This window comes from Dipodomys merriami, unplaced genomic scaffold (assembly GCF_024711535.1).
Source record: "Dipodomys merriami isolate MVZ:Mamm:240054 unplaced genomic scaffold, mDipMer1.0.p SCAF_21, whole genome shotgun sequence".
NCBI classification, from domain to species: Eukaryota; Metazoa; Chordata; class Mammalia; order Rodentia; family Heteromyidae; genus Dipodomys; species Dipodomys merriami.
In genome coordinates, this window is record NW_027203493.1 from 32,573,491 (window position 1) to 32,596,275 (window position 22,785).

General features: G+C 43.4%; 1 protein-coding gene across 7 annotated transcripts in view; it reads right to left on the bottom strand.

The window, feature by feature from the left end:
* Positions 1-22,785, bottom strand: part of LOC138834097 (basic helix-loop-helix ARNT-like protein 1) — a 38,558-nt gene that overhangs the window by 6,747 nt on the left and 9,026 nt on the right. For 5 of the 7 annotated variants that reach the window (XM_070032855.1, XM_070032856.1, XM_070032854.1 and 2 more), the window contains 12 exons: positions 22,638-22,676; positions 22,297-22,338; positions 20,758-20,915; positions 18,297-18,376; positions 13,080-13,172; positions 11,520-11,637; positions 8,721-8,870; positions 6,020-6,266; positions 4,820-4,926; positions 3,235-3,385; positions 2,291-2,379; positions 377-485 (listed from right to left, as the gene is read on the bottom strand). In XM_070032855.1, coding sequence (XP_069888956.1) covers positions 377-485; positions 2,291-2,379; positions 3,235-3,385; positions 4,820-4,926; positions 6,020-6,266; positions 8,721-8,870; positions 11,520-11,637; positions 13,080-13,172; positions 18,297-18,376; positions 20,758-20,915; positions 22,297-22,338; positions 22,638-22,676 — 1,383 coding nt within the window. The remainder of the gene's footprint in view (positions 1-376; positions 486-2,290; positions 2,380-3,234; positions 3,386-4,819; positions 4,927-6,019; positions 6,267-8,720; positions 8,871-11,519; positions 11,638-13,079; positions 13,173-18,296; positions 18,377-20,757; positions 20,916-22,296; positions 22,339-22,637; positions 22,677-22,785) is intronic. The other 2 variants (XM_070032858.1, XM_070032857.1) reach the window with 1 other exon arrangement.

Here is a 22,785-nt window from a genome sequence, read left to right on the forward strand (position 1 = left end):
GAATTGTACATCCATCCTCACTAAGAAGGTCCTTGGATCATATACAAAGTATTAGGAATTGAGCTTCCCCAAGAGTCCCCCTAGCTCTGGCCTATTTTGGTTTAGCTTTTTATTTAAGGGAAGATTTCTAAATCTCAGCACTATTGATATGTTAGACTGATTAATTCATTCGTTGTCATTCAGCTAGGGGACTGTTTTGTGTACTGTAAGATGTTTAGGTCTTGAGTCCTTGGATGATTAGCAGCAGCCTCCTGCCCAACTGTGACAACAAAAATGTCTCCTGACATCACCAAACATTCTCCAGGGTGAAGTGAGGAGGGAAAACTATCCTGGTTGAAAACCATGTTCAGGGGAGCAACCAGAAGGTGTTACTTGCCTGTGGATTTCCATGATTTCCTCAGCAATCATTCGACCTATTTTTCCTGCTCCAGCTCTGGTTCCCCCTGGAATTCCTGGAACAGTGGGATGGGTTCTTTTCGGGCCACCTACAACAGAGGAACCTGAGCATGAGAAAGTGGAAAACTGAAGAAGAAATGCTAGTATGTGTTAGATGAAGATCCTATGATCCACTTGAAGTTTAATACCAAGATTATGTCTTGTCAGGAAAAGGCATTCTAGCATGGAAGGCTGAATGTTCTGGGATCAGAGGCCAAAGTGTTGGCATGGAGCACTTAATGCCTTTCATGCATTCAGAAATTATTTTACTAAATGGCACTTTCTGTGTGAAGTTGCAGAGATAAGACAGTGTCCCTTCCCTTGAAAGAGCTCACAGTCTAATGGGGCTAGAGCTAAGTTGGATAAGTTTAGCAGGTAAGCACATTCAGGACCAGCCACGGCTTTTGGGAGTGGTTAGCTCTTAGTTGAATCTTGGCAGAAAGGTAAGGAGGGGAATGTATTCCAGGCATAGAAACCAACATGCAAGAGCACTAAGGCACAGGATGGAACTTCAGACTGCTCCAGGTATTTGTGGAGGATGGTGAGGGCATGAGACATGGAAGTGGTAGGGCAAATACTAGACATCACAAGGGGTTCTGGATGTTCCATTAATAGACCTGGACAGCATCCGCAGGGGATGAGGCCAAAGGATTTTACACAGAAGAAGCACTGATTGAGATTTAGATTATTAAAAAGTCCACCACATGGAGAATGAACTAGTTCTGTATTGCTAAGTGACAGGGTGCATTCTTACAAGTGTATCATTAATTTTATTTACTGTATAACAAATTCAAACACAGTACAGGCTATTACACAGCTAGGCTGTAGGGTTATATAGCCTATTGTTCCTATGCAAGTGAGCATGTTATTGTGCTGAATACTGCAGCCAAAAGTAACACAGTAGTGGTATAGCTAAACACATACAAACAGGGTGTGAGTAATGTGTTACCCTAGGCTACCACACCACTAGGGTGATAGAACCTTTTCTGACACATTATAATCTTATGGATTCACTCACAAACATGTGGTCTTACATTAACCAAAATGCTGCAACATTGGTATGGTTGTATAGAGGAGGATGAGATAGGATGAGAACGAGTAGTATTATGAAGTGACTGGCAATAATGCAGGCAGATGAGGAAGGCCAAGTGGTGACGTGGAGCTGGGTGAGTTTAAGAAACAGAAGGGTTAGAACTTTGTATTTAGGCATCATGGAGGAGGGACAGGAGCAAACACTTCTTGCTTGGATAACTAGATGGAAAGGTACAGAGAATCAGTTGGGGATATTCTGAATTTCAGATCCCCATGTTCTACTCTAGGTAGTTCTGTCCAGGAGGCCTTTGGAGAGACAACTGGAGCTCAGCAGAGGTTGGTGCTAGTGCTTTGGGTGTGGGAGGCACTAGTAGAGAGCAGGGACTGAAGCCATGCAAGTAGAAGTGGTCCTAGGCAGGACAAGTGTCGAGTGGAAAGCAGGGGCCAAAGTTGAGCCCTGGGGGAGGATTCCATTGGGCATAGCATACTCCCCAGCATACAACCACAGAAGCCAGGGTCGATCTTTGAAGAGCACCTCCCATCACAGCCACAGGGCAACAGAGGAGGAAAACACAAGAGGAGTGCAGAGTTTACTATTTCACAGCTCCAGAAAGTACAACGATGAGTCCCCAGTATTCTAGACTCCACTGAGAGAGTGACCACAGCATTCTTCATACTCAGAGAAGTCAGCATATCATTCCCTCGGGGCCTCCCTGCTCCATAGAGTGTGACAACAGGGGGTCCTGAGAACTTGGAGGTAGAGTGTCTGGCCACAAGCAGCTTTGCATGGGCAAGCCCCGATGCCGCAGCAGGACATAGTTACCTTCTCCAGAGGGCAGCATGCTGTCCATGCTGTGGGGGGACGCTGTGAGCTGCGGGAAGGTTGGGTCCCTGCCTTCCAGGACGTTGGCTCTGTGAACATCCCAGCAATAAGGAAATGTGAGTCAGGCCTGCTCAGAACTGTGAACCTTGCACCTTGGCCAAGGTGTCCGGTGTCCACTCTGGATCTGGACAGGCCAGAAAATGAAGTTTCTGCTTGAGTGGTTGAACAGGTCTTCTTGCTGTTTGAGGATGGACAGTATCCTGACCTTTGACCTCACTGCCTGTCAGGAGCTTCCTGATTGGTGTGGGACACAGTCCAGTGGAAGTGGTGGCTACAACAGCCCACTGCCACTGCTATAGCCAGCACCCTGTTCCTGCCAGCCTGCAGCAACCCAGCCCCAGTTCCTCCCTCAGCTTTAACCACTGGTGGAATGGATCATGGAGAAGGAGTTGTGGGGAGCACAAAGAGGAGGCTTTTTCTCTATTCACCTAGCAGTGTTTGAGGGAGCATCCTAGCTGCTAGTGCTTGGGCCATCAGCCTAGTAGACATGGAGACCTGTCCATCCCCTGCCAAGGATAGTATGAGCTAGAACCTATGTGAGCTTTTCATGGATTAGTCAGCCCCATTTCCATAACAGCACAAATGGATAACCAGTGTGCAGGGCCTCTGGCATCCCAAGGTTGGCTGCTTTATGTGGGGGCAAATTCCCCACCCCCCACTGTTTCCAAGCATAATTTTCCTCAAGCCAGGTTTACATGGTATGAGTTTTGAAACTTGCCTTTGTTAACAGCTCCCTGCCTCCTGCCCATCCTAAAGATTCGCAAGACATTAGCCAGGTGGCATTAAAAGATAAGATACTAGCTATTGCCTAGACTCCTTTACCCAGTAAGGATCCCAAAGCATTTCCCACTAAAATAAGGGAATTTCTGACATGATATACTTACAAAACAACAGTGTTGGTTGAGACAATATATTCTACTTCCTTGGTCCAAGGGTTCATGAAACTGAACCATCGACTCCGTAGTGTGATAAAAGAACCATCTTTGATTTTAAACTTGTAGCAATTAGTGGTAATTTTTTCTCTTGTCTGTAAAACTGAAAATGCAAAGAAACCATGAACACTGTCATTTCCTGAAATCAGAATATTAAAAGATATCCAACACCAAATGCTAGTGGTGCTCAGGCTCCAATACCATCATTCTTTAATAAGCCAAGGAAGCCAGCAGTCAAAACTCAGAGAACAGGTTGGGGTTTTTTGTTTTTTGCTGTTTGTTGTTGTTTTTTGTCAGTCGTGGGGCTTGAACTCTAGGCCTAGGCACTGTCCCTCAGCTCTTCAGCTCAAGGTAAGCACTCTACCACTTGAAAGCTACAGAAAACTTCCAGTTTTCTGGTGGTTAATTGGAGATATGAATCTCACAGACTTTGGCCCAGGATGGCTCTCAACCGTGATCCTCAGATCTCAGCCTCCTGAGTGAGGATTACAGGCATGAGCCATCAGGGCCTAGCTAGGGTCTAACCCTTTTAGTTTGTGTGTCATGTCACTCTTTTTCAGTGTCTATGAAAATTAAGGCTTTGGAGAATGCTAGGATCAGCTCTGACATGAACCCTGACAAATAAAAGGGCATTGTCAAAGGACTATGCTCTTTCCCAACCAAAAGTCTGAAGGTAGTCTCGTACTTCATCTTGGGAAATTTGAACCACTGACCTATTCAAAGCACATTCTCTTTTGTAATAAACATATCATGAGTACATTTCATATGCCAGGCCATGACTCCTGCCCTCAGGAAAGGAATAAGCTAAGGCTACCTGGAGTCAAGAAAGGGACACACATTGGCCAAGAGGAGGAGAAAGGAAAGAAGCCAGCATTGCCTGAGGAATGGCAGAGCCTAGTGGGTCAGACCTGGACAAGAGGGTCAGGATAGCTGGAGTATACTGGAGAGCCAGATGGGAAGTCTTAATTTGATGCTGATCATAGGTAGTTGGGCTTAAGTCTAAAAGCATGAGAGTTTTAAGTGGGAAATGTGACCGCAGATTTGGTCTGAGGAGAAATGGAATAACCATGGAAGATAGTTAGGGGTGAGTGATCAGGGAGACTCATTAGGGTTGTAGGTCTCTGGGCGGGCACAAAGCTTAAACTATAGTTGAAGGGAGTAGGTGTGATAAAAGGTGGACTTTAGAAATACACTCTGAGATGAGTGAATAGGATCTGGCAAAGACAGTGAAAGACGGGATTTGGGGGCTACAAACTAGTTAAGTAGGAAAATACAGGAGGCAGTGCAGGAAAAGTGCAGGCCATACAAAAATCTGGGTAAACCCTAAGCAAGAGAGGCCTCCTGGAAAGAGCTGTGGCCTGAGTGGAGTGAACTGCTGTGCATGCTTCTAGGGAGGTCGGTGGTGCCTGGCCACTGGTCTTTCCTCACACATATTCCCTGCATACTGCAGGGGGCAGGTTTCTCTGGAAGGTCATGTAGATGAATCTAGAAGTGGGGGAACACTTGGAACTGAAACTTTTCCCATAGTCTGGCTCACCTTGCCTATGACATTCTGCAAGATGTCCTATGTCATCTTGATGAAAATATTCATAACAGGATGTGCCTAGAAGTTCTTGTGGTAGATACGCCAAAATAGCTGTCGCCCTAAAAGAGAATAGGGTATTAAAAAAAATAAAAAGAAAAGCCATTCAAACAATTAACAGCAATGTGGCAGTGGCTAAATGCTGCTCCAGCCTGTAAGAGCAAGGTGGGTTTTCAGAGGGCTTTCCTGTTGCTATAGGTTTTTTTTAATTAATTGAGCAGAGGCTATAAAACCAAGGAAACAAAGCAAAGAAGCCTTTCAATGCCTATTTTCATTAGAAATCAAATTTTAAGAGTTTTTTAAAGAAACAGATAAAAATGTAGTAGAGAGCTAAATTCCAGAGCAAAGCTGCTCTTTACTATCTCTTTATCATAAATTCCAGGAGCTCTAGCATCTGGGGCCACAGGGCCTTGAAAAGTAGCCATCTCCTAGCATTTTGTGGCTGTTTCTATTGCCAGAAATGTTATTCACTGGCTATCTCCAGAAGCCTGTGAATATTCTTAAGGAAGCAGAAGCAGCAACAAATTGGAGACATCTGGATTTTCAGCTAGCTGTGATTCCAACAGGCCTCTGTTTGGCATCCATAAAATGAGGCTGCATCAGATCACTGTCCATTGTCCTCGAGAACTTTCTGCAACGACAGACATAGCCTGTGTACCTACCAGGGAGCCCAAGGAACCGAATATTTCATTTTATTAAATTCAAATTTAATCAATCATGTTGAGACTTCCATGGCCAGCAACCACTTTGTTAGACAACTCATGATTAAAAAGTTGTTTCTCATTCAAAGTAATGGTTCTAAAACATTTCACAGATTTAAATAATATGTTTACCCTCTCAGCCATTGGACTTCAAACCACCCCCATATAACTGTCTCTCTGTACCAAGGAATGACACCGAGGAAAACTATTTACGATGACATGCTATGGAGTGTCATTTTAGCATCAATCCTCACCCTCTTCCCCTCTTTATGCAGAAGCTGCTGCTCTGCAGTAGGAGTGGAGTATCTGTAAGGGGATAAATGAGGTCAGGGGCCATCAAGTCTTTTATTTTAAAAAATTCTTTTTTTTTTTTTTCTTAGAAAAGCCAGCTGATAGCTATTCAACCCAGAGTTGCAAATTCTCTCCAATTATTGCTCAAGGACCACACTCTTACCTTTGGTCTACAAAAACAAACTTCCCATCTATTGCGTGCCGAGATACATATTCCATAGACTTCACCCTGATTTCCCCATTCACCGGCTGTGGAACCACATGAGAATGCAGTCTTCCAATTGCTACAAGACAGCTGAGGTTACATCCCTCATTGTCTGGCTCATTGTCTTCATCAAGTCCCATCTTTGTGGGTGGCCAGCTTTTCAAATAGCCTGTGCTATGAATGGTGCAGAAGCTTTTTCGATCCGCTAGAAAGCAAAGTTTATGATAAGGGTCAGTGCTGGGTTTGGATCCTGGAGGCAAAGGCAGATGATGGTGTGTAGGTAGTGAGGTGTAGGTAGTGAGTCAAAAGATTTTAAAAACAAAGCCTCAGTGTCCACAAGGGGACCATCAAAACCATGTTAACTAGTGACAAGTAAGCTTGTTAGAGCCATTGACATTACATACAATATACCAATGAAGGAATAAATCTACCTGGAGAGAAGAAGGCCCCACCCCTGAAAACCTCTGCAGGAGGATAGCCAAGAAGGACAGGCAGTGGTTAAGGCTCTAGGGTGGGTAAAGGGTAAGAATGTTCAAAGGTAGAGATACCGCCTATTCAAGAAACAGTTAAGCTCCTTGGGACTGAAGTGAAATGGAAGGTTCTGATCACTAGAAATCTAGTGAGTAAAGCTGTAAAAGCAGGATGAGAAGGTCATACAGCCCTTGGTTTATTTCCTAGCAAATTTGTTAGGTTCTTGTTAGACATGAAATGAGTTTCAGATGGTGTTTCAAGCAGGGAAACAGCACAATCATGTCAGGGGTTGAATGCTCTAGAATCAGTATTGGGGGAGTGGAAGAAGGCAGAATTGGTTCAGAGGCCAGTGGCAAGAACACAGCAAGAGGAGATGAGGACTGGATAATCACAGGGCCTGTGGGGAAAGCAAGGGAAATTTCTGAGATAGAACTATTGGAAAGAAAATAAGTGTAGCTCTCATTTCCTGGACTGGGAGGGTGCTGGTGTCATTCATGCTGAAGAGGGAAACAACCAATCAAGAGAAAGAGACTGATTTGGATGAGTACCTGTGGGCTCCCATCATGGAGCATTTACTAAGTACTGAGCTGGTTATTGGAATGCAGTGTAACACAAATCAGACATGGACAAATACATGAATAATTCTGGAACTGCAACCAGAAGAAAGCACTAGAAAGAAAACCTGCTGGGTGCCATGAGAAGAAACAAATAAGGAGAGGAAGGAAGCAGCAAGGAGAAGTTGTTTCACTCACAGGTGACAGCATGTGCAGAAGCCTTGCCTAAAAGGAGGCAGGCAGCACAGGAAAGAAACATCATGCAAATGCACTGAGTATGGCAAGGATGTGACCATATTAAGTATTTTGAACTTTTCTTCAAGAGCAATAAAGAATTTTAAGCAGGGAATCAATGAAAAGACCCCTTTAAAAAGATGATTGGGCCAAGCACCAGTGACTCATCCCTGTAATCCTAGCTACTCAGAAGATTATAGTCAAAGCCAGCTCAGGTAGGAAAGTCCATGAGACTTTTATCTTCAATTAAACATCAAAAAGCCATAAGTGAAGCTGAGGTGCTTTGAGTAGAAAAGCTCAGAGACAGTGTCCAGACCTTGAGTTCAAGCCCCAGGATTGGCATACACACACACACACACTCTTTCTCTCTCTCTCTCTCTCTCTCTTTCTCTCTCTCTCTCTCTCTCTCTCTCTCTCTCTCTCTCTCTCTCTCTCTCTCTCTCTCTCTCTCTCTCTCTCTCTCTCTCTCTCTCTCTCTCTCTCTCTCTCTCTCTCTCTCTCTCTCTCTCTCTCTCAAAGATCACTGGGGAATCTGTGTAGAAGGCAGCAAGCATGTAAAAGCTGCAGATGGCCGGGCTCTCAGTGTTAGTAGGAGCAGAGTCACGGCTACACACACTTGCAGCAAGGTCCACTGATGGGCTCATGACATGACTCTCTCATGAATGAGAGTGGGTGCTATGAGTCTCATACCTCCCAGGTCCTCAGCAGAAGCAAAGGAAAGGCTCAGCTCAGGTAGCCACTTGGGCAGATAGGTTAGACAGAGAAGCTCTTGAGATATCTAAGCAGGTAGATTTTCTAGGCAGTTAATTTATAAATCCGAAGTTCCAAAGAGAAACCAGGGCTGGAAATGTAAACTTGGAAGTTACTGGCATGTGCATGAGATTTAACATGATGTACTATGGAACAGTGCAGACAGAACAGAGGAGGCCAGAACAGAGAAAAGGAGACAGTCAAAGGAACTGGGAAACTGGGAATAGGCTGAGTGGCAGAGGACACAGACATGAAGTGGGAACCATGTGGCTTTGTGGAAAGTCAGGGAAGGGAACACAGTGACAGGGGAGAACAGTGAATCCATCCATTGCACTTAGCAAAGTGAGGTCACTGGTGAAGTGGGCAGAGTACTGGGGGCTCCGGTGGCAGTCAGAATCATGGCTCAGGGTGTCCTTTCCCAGCCACATTAGGACACAAACATACTTTACACAGAGGAAAACTAGTCACAAATCCTTGTCCCCTGTTCTTCACAGCCCTCGTCTGTAGGGGGATGGCAGATCCCTGGCTTGCAGGTCTTCAAGCTGCCATTCGTGCCAGCCAGAAGCACTAAAACTAAGCATTGGTTGAAAGCCCCACTGCAGAAGGCAAGCCTCCCCTTCATGGGATGTGAAAAAAATGTTCAACTGTACCTTTTTTCTTTGAGCAGGTGGAGGGGAAGTCCTTGTCTTCAACCTTTACTGAAGGCCTGTTACACTTCATCCTACAGAAGAAAGAACGGCGAGCTCCAGAGCATAATCGAGATGGCCCAGGGGTTATATCTGTTTTAACTGGAAGTCCAGCTGCAAATCAACACACAAAATGTGGTGAACTGAGAGCAGTGTTGTCTGTCAGACAGGGCTCTGACCATGAGCAAAGCCTCTTCTTTATGGTCTTCCTGTTCTATACCCACCGATGCCTGTCCCTAGTTTAGACCTCAGGCGATACCCTTGATTGGTGCTTTATTAATATGGAGATATTTGTGGATTATGTAGAAAATGCTATTGAACAAATAATTTAGGTGTTCTGGGGATCAAAGTAAATACACCACAGCAACAAGAACTTACCAGTGAGAAAGGGAGATGGAAGGGCACTGAAATAAGACCAGAGTGATGTATGATTAGGGCCAAGCAGATGGCAAAGACAGCCTGTGCTTTCTAGGGAAGAACTTCACTTAGTACCTGAAGGATGGGCAAAATTTGGATGTTGGAGTAGAAGGCAGAGATTGGGATTGCCTTGAATTCACAACCTTGCTGGAGGCCAGAATCCCTAAGGTACTTTGTCAACACAGATTCTTGGACCCCATTTGAGGTTTGTGCTGTCTAATACGGCAGCCACTAGCTACATGCAGCTCCTAAGCACATGGGATATGGGTTTTCTGAAATAAGATGGTTGTAAGTGTGATATCACACAGGCACTGCTGGCTCATGCCTATAGATCTCAGGACGCTGAAATCTTAAAGGTTTGAATCCAGCCCAGGCAGAAAAGTCATGAGACTCCATCTCCAACTAACTAGTAAAAAGCTGGGCTGGAAATATGGCTCAAGTGGTAGAGTGCCAGCCATGAGCAAGAAAGCTGTGCAAAAATGTGAAGTCTAAGTTCAAACCTTGGTACTGAGGGAGGACAAAAGAAAAACAGGAATGAATGAAGTTGCACAGAATTTCAAAGATAGCACTAAAATAAAGACCGTTAAATTTTTATTAAATATCAACTAATAGTTTAGCTTTAAGTCAAATAAAAATATATTATTAATGTTGCATTCATTGTTACTTTTTAAAAACATGGCTACCAGGAATGTAAATTTATACATGTGGCTCATGTTTGCAGTTTACATTTTTGTGTGTCATTCTGGGACTCAAACTACACAAAGGCCTCATGTATGCTGGGCTAGCTAGAGCTCTATCGTTGAGTTTCACCACCAGTCTCATTTGCATTTTATTTCTTTTATCTTTCTTTTTTTTTTCTGCCAGTCCTGGGGCTTGAACTCAGGGCCTGGGCACTGTCCCTGAGCCTCTCTGTACTCAAGGCTGGTGTGGCTGCAACCACCTGGGGCCAGGACCAGACAGGTCATAACAGGTGTAGTCATGCTGCCAATGGCTGCATCCTATGGTCCCTCATGGCACCTCCCACACACCTGCTTCTCATTTCGCCACCTCTGTTAATGACTTCCCAAGAATGCCAATCAGAACCTTCACTGGATGCCCCTACCCTGCATACTTTGCTCCAAATGCACCAAGTAGGCCACGAGGCTCCACAAATCATTTCCTCTGCTTTTTTTCCTCCCTTCACTACCTGACAAACGTTAATTCATCTTTTCAAACCCACCTCTGCTGTCACTGACTGTGAAGCCTGTCCCCGCGCCCACGTGAGAATTACTCATCCCTCTCCATGCCCGGTGCTATTTTCATGGCTGCACCTCAGATGCAGCTATCTGGGTGCTATCTGGGTCCCTGTCTCCTAACCTCTTCAAAGGCAAGGACCAAACACCATTCATCCTCTTCTCCTTGGGACCCTAGAAAGATGCAATAGGCACCTACATCTGATTTTAGGAAGACACAGAGCTCATTAGTGAAAAGGATGCTTTCGAGCACTGTTCTTGGATGGTATTCCTTCAGGGACTGAGAACTTAGAAGCAAGAAACTGGTTAGGCCATGACTGGCCTAGCCCAAGATTAATATAACACTGAAATACTGCTAGGTACAGAGAACTTCATGTAGTGTACTAAGATATTTAATCCTAGCAACAAGTCAAAGCAATGGGTGCCATTCTGCCTGTGAAAACTCTGAGGCACAGAAAGGTTAAATAGATTGCTTGACACCCCTCAAAAGTGAGTAATGGACTCAGGATGTATGTGCCTACCAGTTGGGGGCATGAGAGAAGACAGATCCCTGATGGCCTGGCACAGGAGGCACAGGACCAGGTGTGGGAGTAGGGGTGAGGGGATGAGAATGTGTGTGGTGATTCCACTGCTGTGGAAAGGAAGCCAAGACAGGACCAAGCTAAACTAGGAGGAGCTAAACAGCCATTTTGGCCAAGCTTAGGAGAAAGAGACACTTGGGTCAATCCTATTTATGTTTGAAATGTTCTTTCCTTTTTCTTCTGAGCTACATGGTTGCAACTCAAAGAGATATGATGCCTGTACAGTCTGGAGGAAGGTACAACTTGGGAAGTTCTTGCTTCTGGAAAATATTAAAAGACTAGAAATCAAAAAGAATCAAATCCAAGTGGTTCTTTCTTCCATTAAACTTGGACATTTGAGTATTCTTCTTCTTTATGTAGACTACAATGAAAACAAGCCCAAAGGGACATAGATAATTCCATTTAGCCACAGACAGCAGCTGTGGGAAGAGGGAAGCTGAGGCCAGGACGCACACCCTCTCTGTACTTGCTGGTGCCCCACGGGGCAATGGGGATGGACTGCTGAGGAAACACCAGCCTTCCCCTCCACTCACTTTTTGCATCTATGAGCCTCTCCCTTGGTGCCGTGTCAGAGGAAGAGAGCTGCTCCTTCACTTTGGCGATATCTTTAGGATGCAGGTAGTCAAACAGACTCTGGCCAATCAGATCATTCTGTGGGGATGAAATGTTAAAAATGACAAGTTATCTATAGGTGGAATAAAAAATCAGGCAACAAGTGCTCACAGGCTATGCATCTTTTGCCATTATTTTGTATTTTTAAGCATGAGTATTTCAAATCCTTCCTATGTGAACCTGCACACGTGTCCCGGCTCTTTGCCTAGACGGATATGGTAAAGGAGGCTTCAGGAAGATTTTGATAACCAATGAAAGAGAAACAGTTCATGTACCTCTAGGGCAAGAATATTTTGGCTGGATGTATTCTTTTTAACTTACTTCTGCCACTACAAGATCCCTGGTAAGGCCTAAGAAGGAGGAACGTAGGATGTGGGATGTTTCCAGCTCTGCCATTAAGCCTTTCTCTTCTTCATAGGTGTATTTATGTGTTTATCTATTGTTTCAAGACAGAGTGTCATTTGATAATCTAGTCTTATCTTAAACTTGATGTGTCATGGCCTCAGAACTTGTCATCTTCAACCTCTAGAGTTCTAGAATTATAGGCATACATCAGCCTGCCCATCTAAGCCTCTCTTGAGTTATATGATGCCTTAGTTCCCTTATCTATACATAAAGGTAAAACTTGCTCCATAGCCAAACACTTTGGTAAAACTAAATTTGCATTCTAATTGATATAATTTTAATTCAGTCCTTCTGCCTACCAGGCTTCCATGCAAATATTAGTATGTAAAAGAGAAAATGAAAAATTCTGAGGGCATAATTGGGGAAAAGCCTAGTTCTAGAAACTTTGTTACTCTTATTTTATCATAAAAAGTACAGCTGATAATCAACATTTACAGGAAGCTGAGGCTCAGCAGAGCTTCATATCAGTTTACCCTCTAGTACTGAGTTACCATTCTCCTTCATCAGGTTGCCTCATTCTCCAAACATAGTCCATAGTTACGGGATACTTATTTTACATTAAAAAAACTATAAAACTTTTGATAAGATTAGAGTTAGGGATGGGCACCAATAGATCACGCCTGTAATCCTAGCTACTCAAGAAGCTGAGGCCTGAGGATTGAAGTTTGAAGCCAGCCTGGTCAGGAAAGTTCAGGAGACTCTTATCTCCAATTAGCCAACAAAAATCCAGATGTGAAAGTATGTCTCAAGAGGTAGAGTGACATCCTTGAGTAATAAAGCTAAGGAACAGCACCCAGGCCCTGAGTTCAAACACTGGTACTAGCACATGAGTGTGCTCATGCGTGCACACACACACACATCACATCGCACAAAAGATTAAAGTCAGATATTTCAGTCAGATATTTCACTGAGGAAATAAAACATTAAAAGGTTTCTTTTCCTACATTTAAAAGTTCTCTGTTAAGAAATTAAAGACTTTGTAAAAGGATTTCATGTGTGCATTATGTAATTGTCCTGAAACATGGAGTTATGACTGCCATTAGCTGTCCCCCAACCAACAGGAACTTGAACAATACCTGGCTATAGTTGAGGATCTTGAAGACGGACTCTGAGACAAAGAGAATCTTCCCTCGATCGCATCCTACGACAAACAAAAATCCATCTGCTGCCTAATCAGAGAAATGGACAATCAATTTATCATACTTCAGGACAGATGATTTGTACAGCAGCAAATCAAAGATTTATAAGTCTCCAAAGCACAGGCACATTCCTGAATTTCATTGGTATCCTAAGAACAGGATGCTTAAAACAAATGTTTCCAGAGAATAAGATTCTCCCCATATAGATCTATATATCAAAGTCCAATTAAACTAAGTTTTAGTTTAAATTTGGCTTAAGAACTTTCTTTTGATTGTGTGATGATGCCTAGAAATCAATTCACTGCTCTAGTTCTAAGAACTCTGTGAAGAATAATAGAATCCTAGACTGGCAACATCCTGTAAAATCCATATCTCAGCCACCATCTGCCTATAATTTGAACAGCTTTACTTGTTTTGGATTTTGTGGTCCCAGGTTCAAGCTCAGGGCTTTGCACTTGCTAGGCAGGTACTCTACTACTTGAACTATGCCACCAGCCCTTGGTCAGGTTTAAAGAGAGCTTGGCAGAATGTTTTCTGGAGTGGTGAGTGATGTTTTGTGTTCACTGTTTTGCTGGAAGGCATGAAAATGATCAGTAGGGTGACTTTAACCCTTATTCCAACATGATTCAGTGACAGATCAGGACCTACTGCTATCAACAGTGTTACTCCAGCCAGGGCTAGCCCATTTGCATTCAAGACAGTCAGGAAAAGAAAAGCCAAATTTTCCCATGAAATTCTTCTTATCCTTTCACAAGTGAAAAATCTAAAGTGCCAACAAAGACAGGCATAGGAATAAGACATTTGTTAGAAAGAATGAAGGAGGCAGATGCCCAAGTTACAGTGCCTGAGAGCTCAGGCTGTTTTGACTACTCAGCTCCTGGTGAGAGCGTGGGTGAAATCTTCTTCTGATGGGGACAGCACGTCACATTCTAGCATGCACTTGCTCTAATGACCCCACTCCCCTGATTCTAATGCACAGCAGGTCCATTAGTATCTTGTTCATGAGTTTTCAAGCTGTTATTTAGAAAAAAAAAAACTTAGACAAATTTTGTTTCCTTTTCCACACAAGGGCCTTGGGATGGAGTTTAATTCAAATAATTGATAAATGTATTCATGCACCAGAAGATTAAGAAAAAATTGTATGTGCACCCGGGCTGGAATAGAAGTGAGTGAGGGCAGACAGAATCACTAACTAGAACCATAAGAACCTAGCTAGCCAGCCAGCTAGAGAAAGGCTAAGGGATCTAGTCCTAAGTCAAGTCCCTAAGCTGTCCCAGGGCAAGAAATGACGACAACGGGGGTGGGGTGGACAATTTTCCAAGCACCATCTGCTGAAATTCTCATTCCGTCAAAAGAAAAAGTAGGATATTAATAACTTCCTCATTTGCCTTGGAGACAATCTTATCTAAGAGAAATGTTTTCAGGCTGTTCACTAATGTGGCTATGCAGTACCAATGATGCCTGGGAAGGTGACTGTGACATCTTACAGAAAATGCCGGGCAGAAGTAGATCTAAGACCAGGGCAAAGGCAGGGTGATTTCATCTCACCGCAAAGGTCATGGATGGATTCAGTCTGCATTGCCATTCTGCTGCACTCTGGCAAACAAGCCACCAGGTGAGGAGCTGGGGCTAAGGGGACAGCTGAGGAGCAAGAACACTACTAGCATAAGGCCCACAGGACAGCCTTGGAAGATGCTCTGGTAGGATTGAAATAGTATTCACTGGTCCCTGACACCCACTAGATATCTGGAATACACTTAAGGCATGGGTGAGAAGTGGAAGCCAGGGCCTGCACCTAACTGTCTAAAAGCTGTGAGTGCAGCCTGCCTTCTGTTCATGCAAATTGCTGGCAACTGAACATCTGGAAGTTGGATAGTATTTTCCAGGCCCTGACATGTGTCAGAGAAGTGAGACAAGCTTTGCCAAGGAAGACAAATCAGCGGGAGCTCTATCTGAAACAGAGGAGCAGAAAAGCCCATCCATGAAGTGTTTAACAGAAGTATTAAAATCCTTGTTCCAGACCCAAATATATGTAGGTATATGATAGGAAATCATTTTAAAAGAACCCACAAGACAATTATTAAATGGGATATTGCAAAAGGAGTATGTATGTGGGTACATATGTATATATACATATATAGACATACACATATACATATATAACATATGCACATACATACATACATATATACATATAGCTCATGGCTGTATTCCTAGCTTCTCAGGAGGCTAAGATCTGAGGATCATGGTTTGAAGTCATAGGAAAGCCCTTGAGAATCTTATCTCCAATAAACTATCCCTGCAAAGCTGGAAATGGTGCTATGGCTCAAGTGGTAGATTGCTGGCCTTGAGCAAAAAGCAACATAGGAACAGTACTCAGGCCCTGAGTTCAAGCCCTAGGACCAGCACCAAAAAACAATCAAGATTAGCAGCATAATTTGTGGGTAAGGCATAAATGGCATAAAATGAAAATGCAGGCCCCTTGTTAAAAAACTAAGGTTTTCAAGGGACAGGTTTGTGACACATGCTTGTAATGTCAGTTACTCAAGAGGAAGCAATTGGGAGAAATACCCTTTGAGGCCAGCCGAAACAAAAAGTTACCAAAACCCCATCACTTAAAAAAAAAAAAGGAAAGAAAAAGATGGGCATGGTGGTTCACATCAGTAATACCAGCTACGAAAGAAGTGTAAATAAGTGGACCGAGGTCTAGGTTGCCCATGCCCCACCCCCCCATTGAAAAAACAAACCTGCAAGACCCCATCTAAAAATAATAATACCTGCCTAGCAAGTGCAAACCCTGGTACTGTTATAATAATAATAATAATAATAATAATAATAATAATAATAATAATAATAATGTTTTTCTGGATAGGACAGCAAAACTTTAAACCAAGCGGGAGCCCTGGATGACTGTACCTTGGCATGTTCATAAAGCCAGCCCTGGAGGCAGATGCTTACATTAACTTTATGGGTCCCCTGACAACGAGGATGGATGTACAGAAGGCCTGAAGTGGCGGGGCAGAGTAGGAAGTCTGGATAACCATGTCTGCGAGCAGTAACAGTGCCATGCATCCACTAAGTATGTAATAATGCTTGTGGATCTGGTGACTAAATAAGAACTGAAAGCACACAAGATGCCCACTAGACATGTAAATCACCTAGAGATTCAGAGGACTGTGTGTAGCAAGCTGACAATGGAACCATCCAACAAGATGATTTTTCACAGAGTTCAAAAAGAAGTCCTACCTTAAGTTCAGAAACACACTTGCATCTGTAAATTATGTAAAAACCCTGACCTACCAATGTTTTGTGTACCAGAAAGCTGGGGAGGAGCAATACTACAGCTGTCCCAAATATGGCACTAATAAAGTAGTTTCTAAGGTTCCATTCAACCTCAGAACACTTGACCACTGGTCAAGTGCTGAATTGGGTTGTGCAACTCACTCATGGAGGACAACCTAGCAAATGGATGTGGTTTTGGAAACTGTGTGTGGTAAATACTTCTGAGGGGCCAGTTCTTATCCTCATTTCCCACCTCCTTTCTCTCTTGTCGCCTCTACAGTGGAGGCTGGAAAATCTGTACACTTGCTTCTATATCCTGCCCTGTAGCTAAAGTGAGACCAGGTAGCATATGTCCCAATAAACTAAAAGGGATTGGGCTTCCGGGAAGGAGTCTCTTTTCCTGATAAAAAGGAAAAATCCTCTGGGTAAAGCCCCTAGTCTGTCTAACTACTCACACCTGGCCTAGTCATCTTGTTATGTGAAGGAAATCAGCAATCATTCAAGCTTGGCAAGGCTGTATGAAAAGGCAGAAAGAACCCGGCCCTCTAATGTCCATAGCCATCCTAGCAATCTGATCCAATCCTCCCTGAACCAGTTGTCCTTGAGAAGGGAAAGCCTATGGAGTCATCAGGTTTTCTGTTCCCTGAAGCTAAAGCCTTTCTACAACATATGGTGAGCAGATGGAGAGAATACTAGGGCAAGCAGACAGGCCAGGCTTACAGAGTGCCTAAAGCTAGGCTGAGCAAAAGATGGACAGTGATGATGCTGGGGCCCAGCAGGACTACCTCTATCTGGAAGCATTGCAAACTTCTACAGAAAGGCCAGGACTTCCACGCTGTAGAAGCTAGGCAGGGAAGGTCAGGCCTAGCTGTGTGGGAGGAGGAGGCAAGTACTCTTCCTTCATGTTAGGTTTTTTTCTGTTTATAAAATACAATATGTTCATGATATTATAGGTCTATAAAACCTCAGAACTGTTCAATCTAGTTTGTTGCCCTTCAGTTTCTATTAATCTCCTTCTGTCCAGCAGCACACCTCAGAACCTTGTGCAGAGCTAATTCTGCCTGAGAGTCCTTCACAAGCTCTTAGGAACCTGGTTGAGAGGTAATTCTCAATCATCTCTGTAGAAACTTAACAAGGCAAACAGCACTAACGTCAAGTAAGCAAAAACATGCACATCTGCTATGCATTTTCCTCTTTGGCAATTCTGTGGTTTGGCTGGGTCTGGGTGTAAAGATTTAGGTACATTTTTTTGTGCCAGTGGTTAAAGTCAAGAAAAGCGAAAGTCTCAAACATTGTCATATTCAGAAGTTTCTAAATTCTTCATGTAGGAATATAATTCCTAACGAAGTCTTGCCTTTGGTAGCCTAAGATCAAGTAGCTTAGACCTTCCATTTTTGCCTAAATAGAATTAGAAGAGAGAGACAGGTGCCAGTGGCTTGTGACTGTAATCTTAGCTACTCAGGAGGCTGAGATCTGAGGATCATGGTTCAAAGTCAGTCCAGGCAGGAAAGTCCATGAGACTCTTATCTCCAAAAACTACTCAGAAAAAGCTGGGAATAGTGTCATGGCTCAAATGGTAGAGCACTAGCCTTGAGTACAAAGAAGCTCAAGGATAGTGCAACAGGACTGAGTTTGAGCAACAGGACCAGCCCAAAAAAACCTTAGAAAAAAGGTGACAGGTTTCGGTGGAAGGAATGTTAAGTACCTGATAATTCTTACTCTGAAATGTATTTAAAAATCAGTGTTGTGGGCAGAGGGTGTGGCTCAAGTAGAAGTCCTGCTTAACAAGTGCAAAACCCTTCTATCAAACACTAGCACTGTGTATGTGGGGAACATCTGTACTGGTAAAATAATGCCATAATTGCAACATACCCTGAGAATGAGGTGTTTCAGTTCATCATCTGACAGAAAAGTTGGTTTGTAGTTTGCTTCTGTATATGGATTGGTGGCACCTTGGGGGGTGGGGGGGGTGGAAGCAAAGAGAGAGTTGGAAGACTTTATATTCAGATATCACCTCATTCTACTTAGCTGTCTCTCATCTTCTAGATAAGGCCTAGAGCCTACCACCCAGGGTTTCCCTTTTATCCTCTTTTCATTCACTAGGATAGAACTAGCTCTGGGTTCAGAATCCTGTCACTCCAAAGAGAATGCCACTGAAAAGAGAACACTGTTCCCCACAGGAGACTTAACAAGTTTGCCTTTCTTATAATAGAGAAAACCAAGAGATAATAGAAGTTAAAAAATCTGCTTCTAAGAGAAAAGGCAGATCTAGAGGCAAACTGGTGGAAGTTCCTGAACAGGTTTCTCCCTCCCAAGGTCTGCATGAAGTAGACTGTCAAGCAGTCCACCACAGCATTATTCTAAAAGTTCTTGGAAAACTATCTAGGTCCCAGGTCCTGACTGATAGAGTGCAGAGGATCTGTACATGTGCTCCCCTTCAGCAAGGTGAGCTAATGAGCTTGGAAGCCTGGAGAAACGCATTACCCAGGCCACAAAGCTCTCGTTCCCAGGACTGAAGGGGACAAGACTTGTGTTTAAAAGTATTGCAGCCGAGTGCGGGTGGTTCATTCCTGTCATCCTAGCTCCTCAAGAGGCTAAGACGTGAGGACTGAGGTTCAAAGCCAGGTCAGGCTCTTATATCAAATTAACCAGTAAAAAGCTATAACTTGGTTGTATGGTCAAGTGGTAGAGCACAGCTGTGAGAAAATATAAAAGCCAACTGAGAGCTTAAAGGCCCTGAGTTCAAGACCCAGTTCTGGCACACACGCGTGCACGCGCACACACACACACACACACACACACACACGCACGCACACACACACGCACGCACGCACACAAGGACTGCACTGCAACCTGACATTTTTCAGAACAATATCTGAGAAAAATGTCAGCAGCAGTGGATGCCTTGGGAGCTACAGAACAGTAAACAGAGTGGTGAAGGAATAAAATGACTCAGGTCTGTAACAATTCAAAGCACCCGGGGAAGGAGGGAAACAACAGAATGTTTGTGATTTTTTTTTCTTTCTCCATAGCCCTGCTTTTTATTCTACTTTGTAATTTTCCAGTGTTTTGTTTCTTACATGTAATTTCCCTTTGCAAAATTAATGCATGCTAATAAAAAAGAAAATCCTTTATCATAACCCATATTATCGTCACTAAAATGAATTTTTAGGTGTCATTCTTCAACTATTGGCTACAACATTTACATTTTTGAATAATGAACAAAATCAGAACAAAACCAACTACTTCTTATTTCTAGTGGCCTTACACAGATACCAAGATATGACCTTGACCACTCAGGACAGATGAAATTGAGTGCTCACTATCGCCTATATCCAATAATCCAAGACTAACTCTGGAAAATTACAGCAACAGGATTCACCAAAATGCCAGATATATTTCAGATTTCTCCTGAGGTTTGATGAAGTCACTTCCAGTTTTCTGCTTCTTTTTCTCACTCTCCCCACACTCAGCAAAGAAGAAAAATACTGCCTCCCTCACAGAGTCAATCCAGTTCGGGAAAATTCCAGCAAGATGAAAATATCATCAAGTGTTCATTCCTGACAATAAAACACTGTAAGAACTATCTATCAACCAGTGACTCACTTGTCAAAGGAATTTTTCTCTTTAAGAACTGAAGCTGCTTGTCTGCGTCACGGTTTGAGCCTCCATTTCTGGTTTTTCTCACTGTAAAGTGGGATTCTCCCCCCAACACACACACACACACACACACACACACACACACACACACACACACACACATATGCAAGATGGGACTTAGGTAGTGTCCTCCCTCATCTGTAGGGAGTTTGATACCTTCACACTTCAGTGTATGCAAAGTATGCAAAACTCTCAGCTCTTGTGCTCTGGGATGCAGGAGTGCAAATCTGTATCTCAGTCCCCACGGCAAATCAGTTGCTGAAAAGTACTAGCATGTTACACAGGGCTACATACTTGCAGGTAATCATCATTTCCCTCAGGACTCACAGCTAGCCTAGGCAAAGCTGGTAACATTTGGGGGAATGATCAGAGAGGACCACCAGGCACCAGTGGCTCACGCCTGTAATCCTAGCTACTCAGGAGGCTGAGATCTGAGAAGCACGGTTCAATGCCAGCCTGGGCAAAAAAGTCTGTGAAACTCTTATCTCCAATTAATTACTAAAAAGCTGGAGGTGGAGCTGTGGTTCAAGCAGTAGAGTGCTAGTTGTGAGTGAGCAAAAAAGCTCAGAAACAATGCCCAGGCCCTGATTTTCAAGCCCAGGACCATTACAAAAATTAATTAATTAGTTAATTAATTAATTAACATAAAGGACCTTAAAGCCCAGGGTCTCACCTCTTAATGTTTTCATGTGTTGAACAGCCATCCTCAACACAGTCAGTTTATCTAGTTTCCTGGACATTGCATTGCACGTTGGTACCAGAGAAGCCAACTCATCAATAAAACTGTTCATCTTATCCCGACGCCGCTTCTCAATCTGACTGTGAGCTTCTCTGAACGATATGAAAAATGACTTTTATGAAGTATGAGCAAATATCAAGTAAAAAAATGACAAAAATAAACAGTGAGTTGTAACTGTGTCCAATATTCATCTGACAGGACAAAGATAGAATCTGTAGATTTTTCTACTAAAGCCACTCCCCTAAAATGGTCACAATACCACATAGGAATTAGTTGTTTGTACTTACAGCATCCTTTGTGTTAAGAAAGAATTTTATGAAAACTGACTTTCCAGCTGGGCACTGGTGGCTCATACCTGTCCTGCTAGCTACTCAGAAAGATGGGATCTGAGGATCATGGTTCGAAGCCAGTCTGGGCAGGAAAGTCTGTAAGACCCTTATCTCCTCTACACTACCAAAAATAAAAAATAAAAAGCGAGAAATGGAGTTGTGGCTCAAGTGAGCCAAAGGAGCTCAGAAATAGTGCCCAGGCCCTGAGTTTAAGCCTGGGACTCACACAAATAAATAAATAAACAAATAAATAAATGTATATCGCCTTTCCACAATAAACTGAATTGTTCATTTTTCTTCATTGCTTTTCTTCCCAGCCTCTACAAAACTGGATCTTGAGATGAGGGTGAAAGAAGAGAGAAGAGAGGTAGAGGTTTCATGTAGCCAAGCATCCAGCACAGCCACAGTGAATACCCCACTCCCTTTGAGGTCTCTGAGAAGCTCACCATGTGTCTTGAGGAAGGCAACACTTCTTTCTAGCTGGAAATGCAATATCAGAAGTGTTGGGTATTAATCTTACTTGTGATCATCCTACTAAGAAGGAATATTAACAATGGAGACGTAGCTATGGAGCTCTGGAACCTTTTCCAAAGCTCACATGCAAAGTCTCAGGTCAGCAGTACTGAAGCTCACCGGTACTCTCTGCCATGACAGAGCCTCAGATGTCCCTGGTACTAATGGCAGGGAAGCTGAGGACCCAATGGGCAGAGTCAGCAAGTATGGCTAAGGCAGGAAGGACCAGGTAAGAGGATCTCCTCAAAGAAGCAGGTATGCCCAGGTCTGGCCTTCAGAGGCCATTTGCTATATGGTAAGAGCACCTGTTAGGCAAGGCACAGAGCATGAATGGAATGAATCGCTGAGCTATGTCATCTGTGGAAGGACCTCTGCTAAAGAGTCAAGAAAGCCTACAGCCCTCACTGATTTTCTGCTACCTCCAAAGTCCCTTTTGGGTTAAACATGCTCAAATAGCAATAAGTGAAGGCCATTGGTGGGAGCAACAGACAGAAGGCTGCATCAGGCCCAGACCTACTATCTCCTTCCCTGTTTCCTGAGGAAAAGATCTGACATATAGGGACCAAACACATGGACATTTCTCCACTGCCCTCAAAAGAATCATCTAGGGTTTTAGAGGGGCCAAGCTTACCTTGCATTTTTTATCCTTCCTTGGTGTTCTGTGTATTCTAACCTAGGGAGGAAAATAGCAAAAGATAAAAATGCAATCCCCTGGAGATAATTGGCAGTTACACACTTTTGGTTTTTGTCCTATCTAATCCCTGTCACCTCTCCACAGACATAAGGGTCCTTGGTAGTTAGAATAATAGGGACTGAGGAAGGAAGGACACTCTTGAGCTCATAGGCTCATGGCCTCCTTGCTTATCTCAAATCGAGACACGGGGAGGTCATACTCCAAGTGACAGAATGTATAATCGTGCAAAGAAAATAGTTATAAGGACACTGAAGTTCAAATGACTAGGTTCATGGTACCTGCCATGAGGGTCATCTTTGTCTGTGTCCATGCTTTCTCTGCAAAAACAAGAGAACGTGACTGCATGTTAATAAAGACATACAGCAGAGCTTCTTATTGTAACACAGAAGGCTCCCATTTATCCAGAAACCAAACAACTAGAGAGCT